Source organism: Mesoplodon bidens, assembly GCF_964165515.1.
Source record: "Mesoplodon bidens genome assembly, chromosome: 2".
In the NCBI taxonomy this organism is placed as follows: Eukaryota; Metazoa; Chordata; class Mammalia; order Artiodactyla; family Ziphiidae; genus Mesoplodon; species Mesoplodon bidens.
Genome location: NC_138177.1, coordinates 142,518,477 through 142,538,394, shown reverse-complemented (window position 1 = coordinate 142,538,394; position 19,918 = coordinate 142,518,477). Strand labels below are relative to the sequence as shown.

The window sequence follows — 19,918 nt, the reverse complement described above, 5'->3', positions numbered from 1 at the left end:
CTTAGTTGCTGTGCACGGGCTTTCTCTAGTTGCCACGAGCAGGGGCTACTCTTTGTTGTGGTGTGCGGGCTTCTCACTACGGTGGCTTCTCTTGTTGCAGAGCACAGGCTCTAGAGTGCGCAGGCTTCAGTAGATGTGGTGCGTGGGCTCAGTAGTTGTGGCTCGCGGGCTCTAGAGCACAGGCTCAGTAGTTGTGGCGCACAGGATTAGTTGCTCGTGGCATGTGGGATCTTCCCGGACCAGGGCTTGAACCCGTGTCCCCTGCATTGGCAGGCGGATTCTTAACCACTGTGCCACCAGGGAAGCCCAGCTTTTCTTAACCTTTTATTGTCCCAATAATTCACTCAATACTAACATGGTATTACTATGGGCCATACATATTGAGGAAGATAAATACCTTTGGCCGATATTTAACCAAACAAGTTGTTGAGCTGTGTTGTCTATAGCCTATCTTCAAAGAGACAAAATCAAATCTTCCTCCATTCTTCCCCTTCCCCACCCTTTCTCACAGTTTTTATTATGTAGATCAACCCAGTCTCTTGGCTAAATTTAAATTTCTTCCTCTCCTCCTGATTATCTTTCCATCTCCTATTCCCCATTCTTAATCTGCATCAAAAGACTCCAGTGCACAGCTCTGAGTAACTGCATAACTCCTCAAATTGAGAGGAGTAGGTGAATGGCAGAAACCATGAGCACTCACATTAATCATTTTTGTCTTTTTATAATTTAAGATTTTAATGCAGGCTGAAAATTCAGCCTATAAAAGAGCAAGTCATAGGGTGGGCACACTGAGCTCTTGGCTTCCAGAAGCCAGACTTCACAGCAGGTTTGGGAAAATGACACCAGTGGCCAGATGTTGCAGATGAAGAATGGCTTACTTACTCCTGTGCATTCAGTATGACAGCTGTTTAAAATCATCTTGCAATGACTCAGTCAAGGACTGTCACTAAAGACTGTCTCTCCTAGACTGTGATGAGGCAATAAGAGCTAAGAACAAAAAAACAACCCCCCCCCCAGCTCTCCTGTTACTTTACATCAAAACACATTATAAAAGGAACTATTTTCAATGACGTATCTAGAGTGTGATTGTCATATTTGAATGTGGAGATTAAGGAGTTACCAAACACATTTTTAACCTAATTCTTGGTCTCATCAATTCAGTCCTAAATAAAGCCCTTCAAAATTGGATAGATTATGAGTAATGAGCCAAGTGCTGTATTTAACCCTCAAACATCTTGTAAGGGAAGATAATTATCCCCTATTTTACAAATGAGGGGAAGCCTAGTGAGGTCAAATGACTTGCCTCACATCACCCAGATAGTAAGTAGAGGAATTTGTAGATTCAACCTAGACACTGTTTTAGCACCAGCGTCCCCACTCTGAAGAATCTTTGCTGCTTTGTACAATCTCAGTAGTGATGTCTTTGAATAAAAAGAGAAATGTATAATCAAAAGCCCTCTGAAACTGGTTCATGAAATAAACCACATTATTGTTTGTGGGTACTAGCAATGGATTTAGAGTCTTCTCTTTTAAAGACCTATGGGAACAGATCAACTATAGTTTAGGATTTGGGGTCAATCAATTGCCACTATGTGCCAAATTCTATTGTAAGGGGTCTACAATTTCAAATAGCATTAGTTATTCAGTACATTCCAATGCAGTCAGAAAATATATGGAAGCAAGCACTATGCTAAGCATTTTTTTTTAATGTATATTTTTTCAACTAAGCCTTGCAACAGCCTTGTAAAGAAGGTAATCATTACATTTTATGGATAAGGAAATTGTGAGCTATTAAATAACTTTGTCAAGGTCACAAGTTATTAGGTTTCAGAGTCACACACACAGAGACTTAGGTCTGTCAGACTCTTAATCACTGTGCTATAAAGGGGAAAAACCAATTTTACCATTAAGGACAATCCCCAATCCAATTTAAATTAAGGCCGTTCCCATGCACACTTTTGGCCTGTCTCAAAGAATGGAGACCATTGACAGCTTTCCAAGTTTATGATTTTCAACCTCACTGGCCCTCAGTGTCATTATTGTAGTGGCTCTTACAATAAAACATAAGATTTTACAAATTTGGGGAGAAAATTTCCTCCCCAAAATAATGGGGCTAACGAGACCAACAACCCATGAAACTGATATAGATGGAGATTACTTCAATGTGAAAACATCTGAACATGGCTTATCTAACTAGTATAGAGCTTTAGGAGAGTCATCTGCCACAGACCCCATTTCTAGGGAGGTCTCCAATCAGAGAGGCACTGACCTTGGGCATCAGGACATTTCCAAATAACTGTACAAACAACACTCATAACTTTCCATCCTTTGAAGCCCTAAACCAACTCCCCTGTCTTACTAAGCCAGTATGTAAACCTTTCCCCATAGCTGTTCGAGGAGTTACTTTCTATGTAGGATATTCCACTGTGTGTGATAAATTTTTCTCTGGTTTATCTGTTGTCAGTTAATTTACAGGTCTCCTTCCACTTCCAACAATCGGACCTAAGTTGGTAGAGCAGTTTTTCCTCCCAACAGGGTTCACAGTAAGTTCATTAAAAAAAAAATCGTTAAAACCAATAAATAGGAAGACATAATGTCAGAATAAAGGACAGTACTTTAGGGCTTCCCTGGTGGCGCAGTGGTTGAGAGTCCGCCTGCCGATGCAGGGGACACGGGTTTGTGCCCCGGTCTGGGAAGATCCCACATGCCGCGGAGCAGTTGGGCCCGTGAGCCATGGCCGGTGAGCCTGCGCGTCCGGAGCCTGTGCTCCGCAACGGGAGAGGCCACAACAGTGAGAGGCCCGCGTACAGCAAAAAAAAAAAAAAAAAAAGGACAGTACTTTAAATGGATGCATGTAGTTTTATATGTATCACTTGTCCTCATTTTACTCATTTTGATAACCACCTGTGATAAAGACAACACGAGTCTTTGGATCAGCCTTAGGGAACCATTTCCTTAGTTAATTTGGTTCCCCAGGAGTGGTTTCTCTTTCTTCAAGTTCACTACTTCAGTGTGTTACCTTTTACTAATTAAGTTAGTAAAGAAGGAGACTAGTCAAGAGGGCTCTCTGAACTCTAGGCTGCCCCTCCCTAAATAGAGGCAACCTTTTCTTTAGGGCCATTGATGATTTGTACTCCTCTGTGGTTCCAGTTTCTTTGTTTCCTAAGCAGGCTCTTTCTGTGATAATACAGGTTTTACTGCTGATCACTACAGTAGGAGAAATAAACCGAATCTACAGACATAGATAAGACAAAGACTTAGTAGCTAGTCTTTGTGTTTCTGATGCCCAGAAAGAGACAAAGACTTGCTCAAAGTCACAGAGCTTCAGGCTTCCCTGGTGGCGCAGTGGTTGAGAGTCCGCCTGCCAATGCAGGGGACACAGGTTCATGCTCCCAGTCTGGGAGGATCCCACATGCCGCGGAGCAGCTGGGCCCGTGAGCCATGGCCGCAACGGGAGAGGCCACAGCAGTGAGAGGCCTGCATACCGCAAAAAAAAAAAAAAAAAAAGTCACAGAACTTCAAATGACCCTTAGAGATCATCCTGTCTACTTGAGAACACAAAAATAACACATGGGGTGTTAGACAACAATCTCTTAGTTTTTGAAATTCTGCAAGTTTGGTATTATTCTTTATTTATCTCACTTTCCAGAAGAGGAAACTGAGGCTTATAGGTTAAGTAACTACCCAAAGGTAAGGTGGAGATGGAATCTGAATTCAGGCTTTTTTGACATCAGAGCTCATGATCTTTCCCCTATACTTCATGCCAACAAAGCTAAAGAAATTTTACAAAGTCCTTAAAGAAATCCAACCATGATTTAAAGAAATCTTGACTATGGTTTTCTAATTTCATTTCAGAAGTTTAATTTCTTGAAACTTCCCAATTTCTATGTTTCTGCACTATCCTTCCCCTACCTATTCAGAGTTTTCAGGAAAAGGGTGGGGCATGTCAGTGAAGGCTCTCTAAAGAAAGTGACATCTCAGTGAGATCTGAAGGATTAATAGGAATTACTTAGTAGGGGGAGGTGGCATGGACAACAATGAATGCAAAGATACATTTCTAGAACTGAAACAATTTCAGTACCTAATTTTTTTTTAAATTTATTTTTGGCTTCATTGGGTCTTTGTTGCTGTGTGCGGGCTTTCTTTAGTTGCAGTGAGTGGGGGCTACTCTTCGTTGTGGTGTGTGGGCTTCTCATTGTGGTGGCTTCTCTTTGGTGCAGAGCACAGGCTCCAGGTGCGTGGGCTTCAGTAGTTGTGGCTTGCGGGCTCTAGAGCGCAGGCTCAGTAGTTGTGGTGCATGGGATTAGTTGCTCCGTGGCATGTGAGATCTTCCCGGACCAGGGATTGAACCCGTGTCCCCTGCAATGGCAAGCGGATTCTCAACCACTGCTCTACCAGGGAAGCCCAGTAGCTATTTTTTTTTTAATATTTATTTATTTATTTTGGCTGCGCCCGGTCTTAGTTGCGGCACACGGAATCTTTAGTTGCGGCATGTGGACTTCTTAGTTGGGCATGCATGCAGGATCTAGTTCCCCAACCAGGGATCGAACCCAGGCCCCCTGCATTGGGAGTGTGGAGTCTTACCCACTGGACCACCAGGCAAGTTCCAGTACATAATGTTATAATGAGAATACTGAGGGTTTAAACTAGAGATGTAACCAGGAGCCAGATCATGAAGGACCATCTAAAACCATCCTAAGATGTTTGGATTTTATTCTGAGGAAAATGGGGATCCATGGAAGTGTTTTAAACTGGGGAGAAACGTGATCAGATTTGTGTTTTAGGTAGAATACTCATTTTAGGTGGGTAAAAGACTGGAAGGGATGAGTCTGGTAATGGGTCAATTAGGAGCATGAACTAAATCCTCAGAAACTGTTAAATTGAAGTGGAAAACTGGAGAATAAGTAGCGGATGGGCATAGAGGAGATTAGGGGAAGAAGAGGTGGAGGCAAAGTTTGTCACAAAAATTTGCCCTTCTCTGAATAGCTGCAACTTTGCCTCTGATTTTGGAGACAAACTTCCTTTTACAACTACAATTCATTTTTTCCAGGTAGCCATTTCATGCATTTTTTTCAACTAGTATTATTGACCACCTTCTATAAGTTAGGCATTGTTTTAGGCCTGGGGATACCAAAGTCCTTGCCCTCATGTGGCTTATATTTTTTTCCTAGTGGGAGGGAGCAGAAGATAAACAGAAACAAAATAAATATACAGCATGACAACGTTAAATATAAAGGCAGGACAAACGGGACAAGAAGTATGGGGAGGGTGTGGTGATGGTGGTGAGGATTGCTATTTAATGTAAGTCCTGAGCAAAAACTTGGCAACATTTGAGCAAAAACTTGAAGGAAGTAAGAGAGACATCCATGAGGGTAACAAGGAGTCCAATAGTGCTGGAGTAGAATAAACAAAGGAGAGAGTGGCAGAAGATAAGGTGAGAGAAGGGTGTGGAAAGAACAGATTATGTAGAACCTTGTAGAGCACCATCCTTACGAATTTTTAAATTCTGCCTGAGATGGGAAGCTATTGGAGATAGTTTTGAGTAGAAGGGTGACATGATTGTTTAAAGTGATCACTCTAACTGCTATGTTGAGAATAGATTTTAATGAAAATAGGCTGGAAGCTGGGAAACCAGATAGGAGGATATCGTAAGAATCCAAGTGGGTTATGACAGGGGCTTGGACCAGGGTAGCAGTAGAAGAGATAAGACATAAAGAGTCTCTGGATATATTTTGAAGACACAGTCAATAGGATTTCCTAAGAGGTAGGATATGGGATATAAGAATAAAAGAGGAGTTAAAAATTATTTCCAATGTTTTTGTCATGAGCAACTGAAAGGAAGGAGTTGCCATATACTGAAAAAGGAAAGACTGGCAGGAAAAGCAGGTTAGGGGGAGGACAACAGGAGTTTACTTTTGGACACATTAAGGCTACTTTGATAACCAGATGAATATGTTGAATAGACAGCTGGATGTATCAGTCTGAAGTTCAAAAGCAAGGTACAGGATAGACACATAAAATAGGGATATATCAGCATATAGATTTCTTTTAGTTATGAAACTAGATGAAATTACCACAAGTAAGAGAGAATGGATAGAGAAGAGGTATATAAGTACTGAGTCTTGGGGGTACACAAAGATTTAGAATTCTGGGTGATGAGAAATCAAGAGGATGAGAAGGAGCAGACAATGAGGTAGGAGGAGAAGAGAAAGAAGAAGGAAGAAGGCGAGGAGGAGGAGGCGGAGAAGATGCATCCTGGAAGCCAAATGAAGTAAGTATTTTAGGGAAGAAGAAATGATCACTTGGGTCAAATGCTGCTGAACAAATAAGATGAGAGAGGAGTGACAACTGAATTTAGCAACTTTGAAGTTGACAAGAACGGTTAGTAGAGTGGCAGAGGTGAAAGAAAATGGTAAGAGAAAAATTGGAGACAGCAAGTGCAGACCACATTTTGGATAAGTTTTGCTCTAAAGGATGGAAGAGATGTGAGGGCAATACCTGAATAGGGAAATTAGGTCAAAAGAAGTGTTTTTTGTTTTTTTTAAATTATGGGAAAAATATCAGCTGGTGGGAATGATCCAAGAAGGAGGGGGAAAAATGATAATTCAGGAGAAAGAAAGGATGTTGCTGGATGATGTCTTTGACTAAGCAAGAGAAGATGAGATCTATTGCACAAGTCCAGAGTTGGCCTTAGATAAGGGTATAAATAGTTCATAGTAATAGGGGGGAATGCAAAGACAGAGAGCCTATACTGGTAGGTGGGTAGATGTGATGGGGGGAGCTTGGAATGTTCTTTTTGATTCTTTTCTTTTTTCAGTGAAAGAGGAAACTGACAGTATGGTTGGGGGAAGAGGTGTTGGAGAGTTGAGGATAGAAGTTAGGAAATAGTCCATTTAATGTACTCTAATATAAAATAAAAATTAAATTTAAAAAAGTATACCTGAAACTAACACAACATTGTAAGTCAACTATAGTCCAATCTAAAATAAAAATTAAATTAAAAAAAGAATATTGATTGGATTTGGATTTAGAAAACTCAGCTTTGACTCCCAGGTTTTCCACTCATCAGGTAGGTAAAATTTAACTTGTCTGTTCAATCCCTCAGGTAGTTCAGTTTCTCTATGGGTAAAATGGAGATACCTAAGGCCTGGGATTTCTATTTGTATGAGGATTAAATAAAAGAATAAATGTGAAAGGAATGCATTTTGCAGCTATTTGAACTTGAAAAATAACTTTAATATTTGAATCTGCTTATCAAGGACTTGTTCCATTACTCATTTTCATGTGTTTTACATAATCTTTTTTTTTTCTATTTTTTTTTTTTTTTGCCGTGCAGCTGAGGGATCTCAGTTCCCCTACCAGGGATTGAACCTGGACCATGGCAGTGAAAGCGTGGAATCCTAACCACTAGACCACCAGGGAACTCCCTACATACATTATCTTATTTAATCCTTACATTAACCCTGTGAGATAAGGCATTCTCATCCCATTTTACTGATGGGGAAGTTGAGCTTCAGAGAAAAACACCTTGTCCAAGGTTCACAAGTTAGTAGGCCTGGTGGCTGAGCAGGCATTCCAAAGCAGGATTCAAATCCAAGCCTCCTACTCTTAGTAACTATCCGTTTCCAAGACATATTTTCTCTTAAATTAGCTAAAGTGTACTAATTCACTACTCTCTCTCAGGGTTTCTTTCTTGGAGCAGGTTAGAAGGGTCTTCTCCATACTTTTTACGTCACAAGAAAGCTGAGCAGTTCAGTTTGTGTACTTACTAGATCAGAAGTGGTTTTGATATTTGATTCATCCAATGTCAGTAGAAGTTGAAACAGAGGTCTGATATAAGAGAGGTGCTGTTGCCAGATTTGTAGGAGAAAGGACTTTAAAAAATATATTTCAAAAATGTAGGGGCTTCCCTGGTGGTGCAGTGGTTAAGAATCCGCCTGTGCTGCCAATGCAGGGGACACAGGTTCGATCCCTGGACTGGGAGGATACCTCGTGCCGCGGAGCAACTAAGCCTGTGCGCCACAACTACTGAGACTGTGCTCTAGAGCTTGTGAGCCACAACTACTGAAGCCTGCACGCCCTAGAGCCCGTGCTCCTTAACAAGAGAAGCCACCGCAATGAGTAGCCCCCGCTCGCCGCAACTAGAGAAAGCCTGTGCCCAGCAACGAGGACCCAATGCAGCCATAAATAAATAAATAATTAAAAAATATATATACAATCATTCCTCCTTATCCATGGGCTCTCCATCCCTGGATTCAACCTCTATGGAAGATGTTCAGAAAAAAATTCCATAAAATTTCAAAAAGCAAAAGTTGAATTTGCCAGTACCAGCTATTTACACAGCATTTACATTGTATTAGTTAGTATAAGCACTCTAGAGGTGATTTGAAATATAGGGGACGAGGTGCCTAGGTTATATGCAAATACTACACCATTTTATATAAGGTACTTCAGTTTCAGAGGATTTGCATATGGTGGATCCTGAAACCAATGTCCCTGGGGACAAGGAGGGCCCACCATATTCTATTTCCCAACTCCACAGAGCTGGTCGGTGGCCATGCCTTTGACCGGCGACAGGAATGTGGTACCTAGCCCTATGGTGTCGGTTGGAGGGAGACGGTCTCAGAGGGATGTGTAGGAGTTGGGTGAGTGGTTCGGCAGGCCTAAGGTGGTCTCTGAGGCGTCAAGAAGGCGGAAGGAGGGCGGCTGCGCCCTCAAGGCGTGGAGGGGTGGTCGACTCCGGTGTGGGTGGGGAACGCCGTCCTGGGGGCGGGGTCTGCGGCGGAGGAGTGCGCGTCGCCACGCTGAGCGTTTCAAAAGCCCAAACCTTCCGCACCGGCGCTGAGTGCCTGCCCGCCGAGCGGGCGCAGTTTAGCTGCTTTCCGGTGTCGGTCGAGACCACCTCTCGCGGCATCCGGGCCCCGCTCGACGGCCGCTCTCTCCTCGACGCCTAGCAGGCGGGGGTCGCAATGGTTCACTTCTTGCACCCAGGCCTCTCGCCCCGGACCATCGTCCCTCCGGACGCTCAGAAGGAAGTCCTGGGCTGCGGCGTGGCGCAGGTGAGCACCGGGGAGGGGGAGGGGGGAACGCGAGCCTAGGCGGGACGCCAGGCCCCTGGCGAGCGCGGCGAGTCGTCGGGGACTGTGCTGAGGCATTTGTTGGCTCGTTTGACCGACGCGGGGGTAAAGTCTGAAGAGGCTGAGCCCCTGCCAGGCTTCTGCCTTTTAAGGGAAGTGCATGCCGGAGAGGAGTTTTCCTCCCAGGGCGTCCCAGCCTTGGAGCCGAGCGAGCAGACCCTACGCAGCTGAGAGGAGGAGCGGCGGGATGAGTCCCGCCTCCCGCGTAACCCTGAGCGAGTCCCCTCCTCTGGTCTCTGATGCTCACCTGTGCCTGCGAGGGCGGCAGCTATTTTGCAGGGTGGTGTAAATTTAGACGTAAGTGCTGGGCAGGGCTTTAGGCGTGGCCCGTAGTAGACGGTGGCGCTTTTTGTCATGATGCACCCAAATGCCTCAAACCTCGACCGTTCCCCCACGTGTGTTGGGGATCTGTTGCTTCCCAGAGGCTGTGACCTGTCGGTCCCGGGATCGTTAACAGGAAGACCTTCTGAGCCCGCGGGGGGGAACTGGAACCCCGAAGGCTGAAATTCCTTAAATTCCACGTGTTTGTTTCCCCCTCTTTTCCCTCGGAATGCCTGTTAGACTAAACTGAGCAAAATGCAAACCAAAAGAGTTTGTATTTGGCGCCTACTGTGTCAGGTATTGCATTTCTAGAGTAATCTCGGATTTTTTTGTAGGCATTTTACTGGTGTATAGGGAAATTGAGAACCCTTCCTTGACTTGCTCATGATCTGGAGCCTGACATCAGTTGTTCTGATGTCAGACTCCATGTTCTACAACATCCCAAGGGCTACCGGTCTTAGAACTCAAAATCTAATGAACGCTCTACCCACAATTAGTATGGGGGGGGAGGAAATATCCTGATTGAGGTTGTACTTTACACGCTGACGCCGTGTTGGCTTTTGTGTCCTTCAAAGATCTAGCCTGTATTCCTGTAGACCCTTTTGAACTCACTTTTAAAAACTCCCTAAATAATTGGTAAATTTGTTTGTAGCTAATGGAAAAGCTGCGTTTTTTTTTTTTTTTTTTTTTTTTTGTGGTACGTGGGCCTCTCACTGTTGTGGCCTCTCCCATTGCGGAGCACAGGCTCGGGACGCGCAGGCTCAGCGGCCATGGCTCACGGACCCAGCCGCTCCGCGGCAGGTAGGATCTTCCCGGACTGGGGCACGAACCCTCGTTCTCTGCATCGGCAGGCGGACTCTCAACCACTGCGCCACCAGGGAAGCCCGAAAAGCTGCGTTTTTAATGTATGTACTAGCACAGCGTGACAAGCACATTTTTTGTTGGCGCTGACTGGAATTGAAAAGCAAGGTTTTCTTTAGAAAAGTGATCAGACTAATCCATTTTCTGTCTGGTTCCATACTGTACTATGTACACTGGTATTTTTGGTTAAGATTTTATTTTTAATTAATTTTAAAAGTTGTACAATGCATGAATACTTTTCCTTTAGATATATTTCTCTATGCTGTTCTTAATTTTATTTAGCAGTGTTTTGTAGTTTTTGGTGTAAAGGTCTTTTACATATTTTGTTAAATTTATCCCTGTTTTTGATAGTACCGTAAATATTTTTTAAAAGGTTATAATTTGGGGGGGGTATATTGATCTTGTATCCTACAACTTTGCTAAAGCCACCTATTTTCTCCAGTTTTTTAAAGATTTCTTAAGATTTTCTTTACAATCTGTCATCTGCAAATAAAGACAGCTTTACTTATTCTCTTTCAGTCTGTGCTTTTTCTTCTCTTTTTTTAAAAATGCATTTTCTAGGACCTTTTGTAGAACGTAGAAGTGGTGAGAATAGACATCTTTGTATTGTTCTAGATCTTTCACCTCCAAGTATGATAACTGGCTATAGGTTTTTCCGTTAGATGCCCTTTGTCAAATTAAGGAATTTTTCTTCTGTTCCTAGTTTGCTGAGTTTTTTTGTTTTTGTTTTTTTAAATCATGAATGTGTGTTGAATTTTGTTAAATGCTGTTTCAGCATTTAATAAGATGTTTTTGTTCTTTATTGTGTTAATGTGGTGGATTTTATTGATTGTGAATTTAACTTTACATTCTAGGAATAAACACCACCTGGTCATGATGTATTATTTTTATATATCGAAGAATTCTATTGCTAATATTTTTGAAATATTGTTTATGTCTATGTTTATGAGGCAGATTGCTCTTTAGAAATATTTTATCTGGGAATTCCCTGGTGGTCCAGTGGTTAGGACTCTGTGCTTTCACTGATGTGGGCCCGGGTTTAATCCCTGGTCGAGGAACTAAGATCCCACAAGCCACGTGGCATGGGCAAAAAAAAAAAAAAAATTATCTGGTTTAGTCTCTAGATAATATTGGCCTTAAAATATGAGTTGGGAAGTGTTCCCTATTCAGTTTTTTGAGTTTGTGGGATATTGGTATTATTTATTCCTTAGATGTCTAACAGAATTCACCAGTGAAGCCATTGAGACTTTAATTTCTTTGGGGGATTTTTAAAAAATTTTTATTTTATATTGGACTATAGTTGATTTACAATGTTGTGTTAGTTTCAGGTGTACAGCAAAGTGATTCAGTTATACATATACATATATCTATTCTTTTTCAGATTCTTTTCCTCTTTAGGTTATTACAGAATATATTGAGCAGAGTTTCCTGTGCTATACAGTAGGTCCTTGTTGGTTATCTGTTTTAAATATAGTAGTGTGTTATGTCAATCCTAAACTCCCAATTTATCCCTCCCCCCTGAGGGAAGGTTTTAAACTATATCTACTTCTTGGGGGAAATGCTCATAAATTTTGATATATTGTTAAAAATATTTTATAATTACTGTTAAGAGTCCTTCTTTGACCCATGGGATATTTAGAAGTGTACTGCCTAATTCCCAAATAGTTGGGGATATTCCACATATCTTTTTGTTTAATGCAAATACATTGTTGTCAGAGAACATGCTCTATGATTTCAGTCCATTTATATTTATTGAGATTTGTTTTATGGCTCAGATATGATCTATCTTGGTGCACGTTCATGTGCACTTAAAAGGAGTATGCGTTCTGTAGTTGGGTATAGTATTCTATGAATGTCAGGTCAAGTTGATTGAGAATGTCAATCTATATTCTTTTTTTTTTTTTTTGGCCACGTAGTGTGGCATGCAGGATCTTAGTTCCCCTACCAGGGATCCAACCTATGTCCCCTGCAGTGGAAGCGCAGAGTCCTAACCACTGGACTGCCAGGGATTTCCCAATGTTAATCTATATTCTTATTCATTTTCCATCTACTTGTTTTTATCAGTTGCTGAAGACAAGTGTTAATTTCCAACTGTAGTTGTCAATTTTTCTTTTTGTTCTTTCAGTTTTTACTTTATGAATTTTGAAGCTGTTAGCAAGTGCCTATACATTAGGAATTATGTCTTCTTGATGAATTGATCCTTTTATCATTATGAAATGTCCATCTTGATTTCTGATATTCTTTTCCTGAAGCCTTCTTTTTCTGACATTAACATAGTCACTCCAGTGTCCTTATGATTAGTGTTTTTTAAACAACGCTGTTTAAAGCCCATCTCTTGTAAACAGCAGGCTTGCTTTTTTAATCCAGTTTGACAATCTGTGCCTTTCAAATTAGAGTAAATGTAATTATCAAAATTGTTGTGTTTAAGTTGCTGTTTGTGTTCTATTTGTCCTATGTGTTTGTTGTTGTGTTTCTTCTTTGCCTGGCTGCTTTTCAGTTGAGTATATACATATATTTTTTTGGCCGTGCTGTGCAGCTCACGGGACCTTAGTTCTGCGACCAGGGATTGAATTTGCACCCTCAGAAGTGAAAGCATGGAGTCCTAACCACTGGACTGCCAGGGAATTCCCTCAGTTGAATATTTTTAAAGTTTCATTTTATCTCTACTGTTGACTTACTAGTTCTGTTTCTCTCCTTTCCTGCCCCACCCCAACTCTCTTTAATGGTCACTCAAAGATAGCAGTTTTTTATTTTTTTAAATTTTTAATTAATTAATTAATTAATTAATTATTTTTTTTGCGGTACGTGGGCCTCTCACTGTTGGCCTCTCCCGTTGCGGAGCACAGGCTCCGGACGCGCAGGCTCAGCGGCCATGGCTCACGGGCCCAGCCGCTCCGCGGCATGTGGGATCTTCCCGGACCGGGGCACGAACCCGTGTCTCCTGCATCGGCAGGCAGACTCTCAACCACTGCGCCACCAGGGAAGCCCAAGATAGCAGTTTTTTAAATGTGGACTCAAGACCTCTGGGGTCTCTAAGACCGCATTCTCTTTCATTAAGCCACACATTAATAAATTTGCAAAAATGTAAAACAGTGCTGCCGTTGTCACTAAACTTTTAAAAATTCTTTTTGAAAATATAGCTGTTTTAAAAAAATGTTCTTTCTTGGGAATTCCCTGGAGGTCCAGTGGTTAGGACTTGGTGCTTTCACTGCTGAGGCCAGGGTTCAATCTCTGGTCTGGGAACTAAGATCCTGCAAGCCACACGGTGTGGCCAAAAAAAAAATGTTCTTTGTGTCAACATTTGATTTTTTTTTTAACTTTTATTGTTTCTAATGCATTAATACATATTTTAAAGATTTCTTAGTTTTAATGCAGTAAATGTTGAAAGATGTAATACAATTTTTAAGAGTATAAAGTGGTCCTAAGTTTGAGAGTCACAGCTCCAGGTTTTAAAATATACATGTTTGACTTACCACAGTCTATTTTTAAATATATTGCTTCACCTTACAACAGTATTCTTTCATTTTCTCCCCTCTTTCCTGTACTTTGTACTTTTGAAATAATACATTTTACTTCTCCATGTTAGAAATTGCACAATATATTGTTTTTACTTTTTCTTTGATCAATCAGTTATTTCTTAAAGGAATTAGGAAATAAGACTGAAAATATCTTTATTTTACCTTTATTTCTGAAAGATATTTTCATTGCACTTAGTTTTTCTTTTTTAAAAAAATATTTATTTATTTATTTATTTGGCTGCACTGGTTCTTAGTTGTGGCATGCGAGATCTTTAGTTGTGGCATTCAAACTCTTAGTTGTGGCACATGGGATCTAGTTCCCTGACCAGGGATCAAACCTGGGCCCCCTGCATTGGGAGCGTGGAGTCTTAACCGCTGGCCCACCAGGGAAATCCCTGAAAATGTTATTTCATTGTCTTCTGGCTAGTATTGCTTCTGATGAAAATTTAGTGGTCATACTTCTTTTTTTTTTTTTTTAAACTGTGTCCACATTACCTCTGGTTCCCTTTCCCCCAGTCTTAAGGTTTTTCTCTTTATTGTTGGTTTCTAGACATTTATTATGTTGTGGTATCTTTTGTTTATTTCACTTTGGGTCCATTTTTGCTTCTGGGATCAGTGGGTTTATATTTTGTATCTAATGTCAATATTTTTTGACTTTTTAAAAAAGAAAGCTATTAAGCTTGTTCTTTCTACCTGGTGAATTAACTGTGTAATTCAATAAATATTAAACTGTAAAATAATTTCATAGATTCCAAGTGTAGGACATTGTCCTCCTTGACCATTATTTCTTAAAATATTTTTTCTTCCCCAATAACTCCTCTCTTCTGGAGTTTCAATAATACATTTGTATTAAACTGCTTAAGATTGACCCTTGGGGTTCTATGCTTCTCCACTTTTTTTTCCCAGACTTTTTCTGTTTCAGTTTAGATAGTTTCTATTGCACTACCTTCAGCTTCACTTGTCTTTAATTTTGTAGTATCTAATCTGTTGATAATATCATCTAATGTGTTGTTTACGTTAAATAATGTATTTTTCAACTCTGAAAGTTCCATTTGGGTCTTTTTCAGATCTTGCACTTCTGTGTTGAGATTGCATATTTATTCCCTCATTATATTCATATTCTCCTCTATATCCATGAATTATAATATCTGTTTAAAGTTCTTATCTGCTAATTGTGTTATTTCTGGGCTCCTTCCTCCCTCCCTCCCTTCCTGGCATTGCGCAGCTTGTGGGATCTCAGTTCCCTGACCAGGGATTGAACCAGCACCCTAGGCAGTGAAAGTGAAAGCATGGAGTCCAAACCACTGGACCTCCAGGGGATTCCCTGGGTCTGTTTCTGTTGACTAATTTTATTTTCTGTCCTGATTCTTACCATATTTTATTGTAAGCTAAACTTTATGGATACTATTGTGTTTAGATTTTTGTTGTCTTCCTGAGTCAGGCCTATATGTGAGGTTTTTAAAACAGATTTTTTTTTAGGGGGGGGATCATGCTTTGTGGCATGCGGGTCCTTAGTTCCCTGATCAGGGATTGTATTCGTGCTCCCAGCAGTGGAAGTACGTGTTCCTAATCAGTGGACTGCCAGGGAATTCCCTGAGGTTTTAATTTTTAAATTTTTGTTCATTTATTTTTTTAAAGATTTATTATTTATTTATTTTTGGCTGCATTGGGTCTTAGTTGCGGCACACACAATCTTTTTTTTTTTTTTTTTTTTTTTGGTGGTACTCGGGCCTCTCACTGTTGTGGCCTCTCCCGTTGTGGAGCACAGGCTCCAGACACGCAGGCTCAGCGGCCATGGCTCACGGGCCCAGCCGCTCTGCGGCATGTGGGCTCTTCCCAGACCGGGGCACGAACCTGTGTCCCCTGCATCAGCAGGTGGACTCTCAACCACTGCGCCACCAGGGAAGCCCACACAATCTTTATTGAGTCATGTGGGATCTTTCATTGCGGTACACGGGCTTTTCTCTCTAGTTGTGGCATGCAGGTTTTCTCTCTCTAGTTGTGGCACGAAGGCTCCAGGGCACGTGGGCTCTGTAGTTTGGGGCACGCAGACTCTCTTGTTGAGACGCTCGAGCTCAGTAGTTGTGGCATGCGGGCTTAGTTGCCCCTTGGCAGGTGGGATCCTGGTTCCCTGACCAGGGATTGAATCCTGGTCCCCTGCATTGGAAGGCAGATTCTTTACCACTGGATCGCCATGGAAGTCCCCCCTGAGGTTTTTAAAGTGCTATTGTAGGGACTTCCCTGGCAGTCCAGTGGTTAAGACTCTGCGCTCCCAAGCGCAGGGGGCACAGGTTTGATCCGTGGTCGGGGAGCTAAGATCTCGCATGCCATGTGGTGTGGCCAAAATCAAATCAAAACAAAACAAAGATGCTATTGTAAATTTTTTAAATTTAATTTTCCAATTAATTGTTGGTTGTATGTAAAATACAGCTTTTTGTTTGTTTTGTTTTTTTACCTTGTACCCATTAAAACATGTTCATTAGGAGAGTTATATAGTACTGTTTATATTTTAGAAATGATGAGTCTAAACTCTGGGTAGAGATGGATTGGAAAAGGATTAAGAGTGAAAGTAGAGAAACTAATTTGGAGTTTTTTAATATTCTAGGAAAGATATGGTAGTGACTTGCATTAGAAATTAGTAGTGGAGCTAGAAAGAAGGGGATGAACTAGAAATTTATTTGGGAGGTTTAACAGTCATACTCACAGCAGGAAACAGATGACACACTCAGCATAGGGATAATTTAATGAGAATTTAATTAAGGGACTACTTGCAAAGATAAGGGAGAGGTATGGAAAACCATAGTAATATACTACTCAATGTCCGGTAACAGTAGCTATTGCCACCCCTAGGCCCAAAGGACCTTTCAGAAGGAATATCTTAGTTCATTTGGGCCGCTATAACTAAAATACTGTAGACTGGGTGACTTATAAACAACATAAATTTATTTCTCACTGTTCTGGAATGCTAGGAAGTCCAAGATCAAGGTGCTGGGGGATTTGGTGTCTGGTGAGAGCCCAATTCCTTGTTCATATACATCTTTTTGCTGTGTTCTCACGTGGCAGAAGGGACAAGGGAACTCTCTGGGGTCTCTCTTATAGGGGCACTAATTCCATTCAGTGAGGGCTTCACCCTCGTGACCTAATGACTTCCTGAGGTTCCTCCCTCCAAACATCATCAAATTAGAGGTTAGATTTCAACATAAGAATTTTGGGGGGACTTTCCTGGTGGTGCAGTGCTTAAGACTCCACACTCCCAGTGCAGGAGGCCTGGGTTCAATTCCTGGTCAGGGAACTAGATCCCACATGATGCAACTAAGAGCCTGCATGCCAAAGGGGAGATCCCACTGACCTCAACCGAAGATCTCACATGCGGAACTAAAGATCCCGCATGCTGTAATGAAGATCTTGCAGGCGGCACTGGCGATCCCACGTGCCATAAGTAAGACCTGGTGCAGCCAAATAAATAAATAAATATTTTAAAAAAAAAGAACTTCAGAAGAATACAAACATTTAGTCAGTAGCAAGGAGAGAGGACTGATTTTAGAGGAGTGATGAGGGAGACATAGCCTGCCCAGGGTACTTTAAAAGAGAAAGAGCTGGGGAAATTATCTGTAGTGATTCCACACAAGTCGCCTCAGAGTAGAGGTAGAGAAGATTAAGGAGTGGGTCTGGGTGTGAGGTAGGTAGCAAATGGAAGATATCTGGCACAAGTAGAACCAACAGGATTTGCTAATTTATTGGATGTCTGTCTTGTGTGGGATGTTGATTAAGGGTAAGGAAATGTCAGTAAAGATTAAGCAGCTGAATAGATGTGATGGTGTTTACTGAGTAGGGAAAGACCGGGGAAGTTCAGTTTCATACATGGTGAGTTTGAAGTATTTGTGACACAGTTAAGTAGATATGTCAAGGAGACAACTGGTTATCTAACACCGTGGCTTAAAGAGAGATCTGACCTGGAGGTAGTAATCTAGAATTCATTGGATTTATAGATAATATTTAGAATCATGAAATCAGTAGTTAGATATTATAGAGGCAGAGTCATTAGTCATTAGTGGTCTTGGTGGGAAATCGATCTCTAAAACATGCTACTGATTTATAAAACAAAAACAAGTAACAGAATACTGTAGTATAATTCTATTTATATAAGTTCAAAAGCATGCAGAACTAAACAGTATTCAGGATAATGATTACCTCTGGGTGAAGGGATGAGAAGTAGCATCAGGGAAGGCTGTATAAGGAACTTCAAAAATTTGGTATATTCTATTTAAGCTGTGTGGTGAATACAAGAATGTTTTTAAAATATTTATATGTATATATTTTTTTACTGTGTTCGAGTTCTTTTTATTTTTTATTATTTATTTATTTATTTTTAACATCTTTATTGGAGTATAATTGCTTTACAATGGTGTGTTAGTTTCTGCTTTATAACAAAGTGAATCAGCTATACATATATCCCCATATCTAAAAATATTTACATTGTTTTCTATTTTATTATATTATTTAAATATTTTACATATGTTCTAAACATCTTTTATATGGATTTAATCTTTACTGTATTTAAAAAATATTTATTTGTTTTTGCTGGGTCTTTAGTTGCAGCACATGGGCTCCTTAGTTGTGGCATGTGAACTCTTAGTTGCAGCATGCATGTGGGATCTAGTTCCCTGACAGGGATTGAACCCAGGCCTCTTACATTGGGAGCATGGAGTCTTAACCACTGTGCCACCAGGGAAGTCCCCTTTACTGTATTTTAAAAATGAGGCTGCCATGTCCAATAATATGGCATATAATGTCATAAAGTCTTAAAAGGAAATATTCTGGATAAAATGTAACAAACACTTTCAAATGCAAAGTAAGGAAAATCCCCAGCATCCCCACCCAATTCAAAGAAGCTGGAAATCACCACTGTAAGCAGGCCCTAAAATAACCAAAGATTAGAGACTAGACCTTTGCCAAAAGCCAGCGGGATGTTTGAATGGAGACTGTGAACTGTAATATATACATATGTATATGTATATGTAAACATGGGTTAACAAAGGCTGGTCATGCTTCAGTGAAATGGTAGGTCTAAAAAAATCTGCTTATGGGAAAGGGAAACAGGGAAGCTTGTCAGTTTTGGCTTGGATTTTGAGTGAGAAAAATATGTCCTAAAAATTTGCTATCACAGGTCTGTCCTCATACAGACTAAGGGTTTTAACTGACATTTCTAGCTTGGTTCAGGAAATGTGTAGCTGAGAAATTATCAAAATGGCCCCTGGTGATGCCCCTAAGTAAGTAGCATTTAGCATAATCTCTCTGATATGACATATCTTCTGCCCAGGCTTCACAGGAGTCTGCAGTAAACTCTCACTAAAGATTAGCTCATGGACTTCCGTGGCAGTCCAGTGGTTAAGACTCTGCACTCCCAATGCAGGGGGCACGGGTTCGATCCCTGGTCAGGGAACTAAAATCCTGTATGCCGTGATGCGTGGCCTAAAAAAAAAAAAAAAAAAAAAAAAATTAGCTCACAATCTTAAATTATAAAACATGAACCTCTATGATTAAGAATCAACAGAGGGACTTCCCTGGTGGTCCAGTGGTTAAAGAGAGATCTGACCTGGAGGTAGTAATGCAGGGGGTGCAGGTTCAATCCCTGGTCAGGGAGCTAAGATCCCACATGCCTCACAGCCAAAAAACCAAAATGTAAAGCAGAAGGAATATTGTAACAAACTTAATAAAGACTTTAAAAATGGTCCACATTAAAAAAAAATCTTAAAAAAAATCAACAGAATCAATAACTAACAGAATTAGATTCCCAGAGACTTCAGAAAATGGTATTATTGAAACAGTATAAAATAAGTGTATTTAAAATTTATTAAAGAAATAAAAATGAAAAAAGAACAATATACAATTCAACAATGAAGAACTAAATGCCACAGAATAAAGAAATAGTAACCTGGAAGATAGATCTAGAGAAATTACCCACAAGAAGCATAATTTCCATTTTCACATGGGCATATGAACCAATTCTGGTTATGAGACCGAAGTAAAAGTCTGCTGAGACTGTTTCAGGGAATTTTTTTGCTTCGTTGGCTCCTTTCT

The 19,918-nt window shown here is 40.8% G+C and overlaps 1 protein-coding gene across 1 annotated transcript in view; it reads left to right on the top strand.

Moving 5' to 3' along the window:
* The window catches only part of ZYG11B (zyg-11 family member B, cell cycle regulator), a gene marked incomplete at its 5' end in the record, with an annotated part of 147,674 nt that overhangs the window by 74,186 nt on the left and 53,570 nt on the right, over positions 1-19,918 (top strand). The window contains one exon of the mRNA XM_081223092.1: positions 8,970-9,059. Within this exon, the coding sequence (XP_081079218.1) occupies positions 8,970-9,059 (90 nt within the window). Of the gene's footprint in view, positions 9,060-19,918 lie in introns of the transcript that reaches the window.